At 47.2% G+C, this 2,576-nt stretch overlaps 1 protein-coding gene across 1 annotated transcript; it reads right to left on the bottom strand.

The window, feature by feature from the left end:
* Positions 1-700: 700 nt before the first annotated feature.
* Positions 701-2,194, bottom strand: crlA_1 (Cyclic AMP receptor-like protein A; the record flags this gene model as incomplete). The annotated part of the gene is made up of 3 exons (XM_031150934.1): positions 701-1,556; positions 1,612-1,878; positions 1,932-2,194. The coding sequence occupies 3 exons, from the start codon at positions 2,192-2,194 to the stop codon at positions 701-703; spliced, it is 1,386 nt and encodes a 461-aa protein (XP_031005150.1).
* Between the last annotated feature and the right edge of the window lie 382 nt (positions 2,195-2,576).

Raw genomic sequence — 2,576 nt, 5'->3', positions numbered from 1 at the left:
CTGAGATTAGACATGCCAACGGTGAATATTAGATCACGTGCCATGGAAGCGGACATGTGACTGGTTATTGAATGGTAGCTTTGAATTCTCATTGGGACATCATCAATTGTGATATCGTGAGGGTTTTTGGAACCATCGGTTTCAAATCATGCCCCTTTTCAAATCCAACCGCCCGGCTCGATTGTTTGACAGGCGATTCGAGACAACACCTTATTGATTACAGGCAACGCAGCAGATAGACGACACTGGCATTACTTCCGAAACAATGACCGAGATGGTGATCTCAAATAATTCCGATCTTTCATCATTTTTTTGAATTATAGTATAGCCAAGCACTAAGCTAGCTCAGTATACATTATTTCGTTCGTAACCTCGCGATCGAGCCTTTTGTCTCTTTCAATGCCATTAAGCATTAATCATTACAGCCAAACCTCCATCTGCTCCATCCTATTTTCCATTTTTCAAGCCAAATGAAAAGAAACTATAACTTCAGTAAAAACAAGGGGTATTGACATCACACATTTGAGGTAAAAACCCAAGTCGTAAATCATCAAAAGATGTGACGGAGCACCGGCTCCTGCTAAAACGCCTTGCTAAATCCTTTACCATATCACCTCTACCCCGACTTGACCGTACCATACGAGATTTTGAACCGAATTGACACCCCAAGACCCATACCACATGTGATTGTAACAGCGGATCAGAAAGAGTTTGAATCATTTTTTCGAGCCTGGAGTTCCGTCTCGTAGGTATCAATTAGTAAAGACTTGCTGATGGAACGACGGCTCGATTTACGCCTTTCGGCGCCGTGGTGTTCGCGATCATTGTCGACTACAAAGCGAGCGACATTGCTGGTGCCAAAGCAGCGGCAGCCGCAGAAAGCAGCCCAGAACTCCCTGCAAGGCTGTAAACTAGTCGTCGCGTAGATGATGCAGTTCCAGAAGCCTTGTAGTGGGAGGACGAGCGCAGAGGCATATTCGAGCGGGAGTGAAATTTCGTTGGGGTGGATGGTTGAGTAGACACGGTTGGCAGATGAGGGGATCCAGGTGACCATCATGGCGATAAAGAAAAGCATGGAAACCTTAGTGTAGGACCAGATCGCGGTGTTGGATTCATTCGAGGTATGATTTCGTGATGGTGCATTTGCAGGTTGTGGAACCGAAATGGGAACGGTCGAGGTCGCTGAGATAATACTATCATCGTGCTTTTCGATGGAAGACCAGCGGCTGGGATTGGGACTGCTCCGATTTGCACCGGAAACACCAACAGTGACTGTGTTCTCGGCTTTTATTACCGGATATCGCATTTCGGTGGTAGGCTGGTTGAGGTGAGAAACAGGGTCGTCGGTAGGGCTAGCATTCTCATAATTGACAGAGATCTGGGTGATTTGCCGGATACCCTTTCCGGTGAAAGTAGGGTGATCATCCGGGATAAGAGGTGATGGCTGAGTTTGTTGTGGGGGATCGGTGGTGGGGAAGTTGCGCAGTTCTTGTCTCTTGATCCAGATGTCCCTCCCAGCACGGAGATATATGCATATCGTTAAAATGATGACCGCCCTGGAGTTCATCAATATCAAAGCACAAGTAAGTAGAAGCGGAAAGGTTGATTTACCAGACTGGTGCATAGAACAGAGCAATACGAAATTTGTCCCACTTAGTGGCAACCCAACACCAAAGCGTGGCATTGCCGTACATGCGGCCATTTTCTTCAGTGCGGACTACAAGGTAAACAGCAGCTGGGATCAGAGGAATGCCATAGCAGAAGAGGAAGTACCACTTTTCCAATCGGCGAAGCTGGTAGGCACCGAAGTGGTGGTAGAAGGTGAGATAGACATTGCATGCCATCGCGAACGTCCAGTATGCATCAGCTGGCATGAACCTGAGGACAAATGTCAGTACGAGCTCAAATAGGCACGATCGATAGCAAATTACATTTGAATCAGGAATCCCTGTAACTGGCACAGATGACCATCGCTATGGACTAACGCCTCTCTCGAAATCAAGGTTGCGATATTGGTGAAGGTATTCCCGATGGAGGCGAAGACGACAAGTCTGTTGATGGGCTTGTGGAAGGCCGTTGACGTGCAGTACGTGACTAGAATGAAGCAGATTCCAACGAGAGAGAAAGAAGATGCAATTCGCTCAAGCATGTTGAAGTAGGCAAGATGACGTTCGGTCACATCACTGACACGCATTTTGACTGGAAGCAGTGCGCGTGTGAATACGGCAGAGTTTATATATACCGTGTGGGTGTGGATGAGGATAGGAACCTGGACTCTTCTCAGAGATATTCCTGAAGGAGCCAGTTTTGGAAATGAGGATGTTGATGTTGAAGGCTGGTATGTGGAGCCGAGTTAAGGTGGTTTGTGAGAGACGAGGTTGCTTATGACAGACGGAGTTGTAAAGTTTTATATTTAGAGGTCTCGCCAGTGCGAGCGCTAGAGACTTTTCTGGAAAGCGGTGACCTGCGACAGTGAATCTTCTTTAGGCGATGTTGAGGTTTTTGATATCGTCTGGATGTTCGCTGGAGAAAATCGAGGGGGAGAATCTTCGATGAGTCGGCAGCATCCGTCCACA

Source organism: Lachnellula hyalina (assembly GCF_007821495.1).
Source record: "Lachnellula hyalina strain CBS 185.66 chromosome Unknown contig00071, whole genome shotgun sequence".
Lineage (NCBI taxonomy): Eukaryota > Fungi > Ascomycota > Leotiomycetes > Helotiales > Lachnaceae > Lachnellula > Lachnellula hyalina.
The sequence above is the reverse complement of the archived record's forward strand: the minus strand, read 5'-3'. Positions and strand labels throughout refer to the sequence as shown.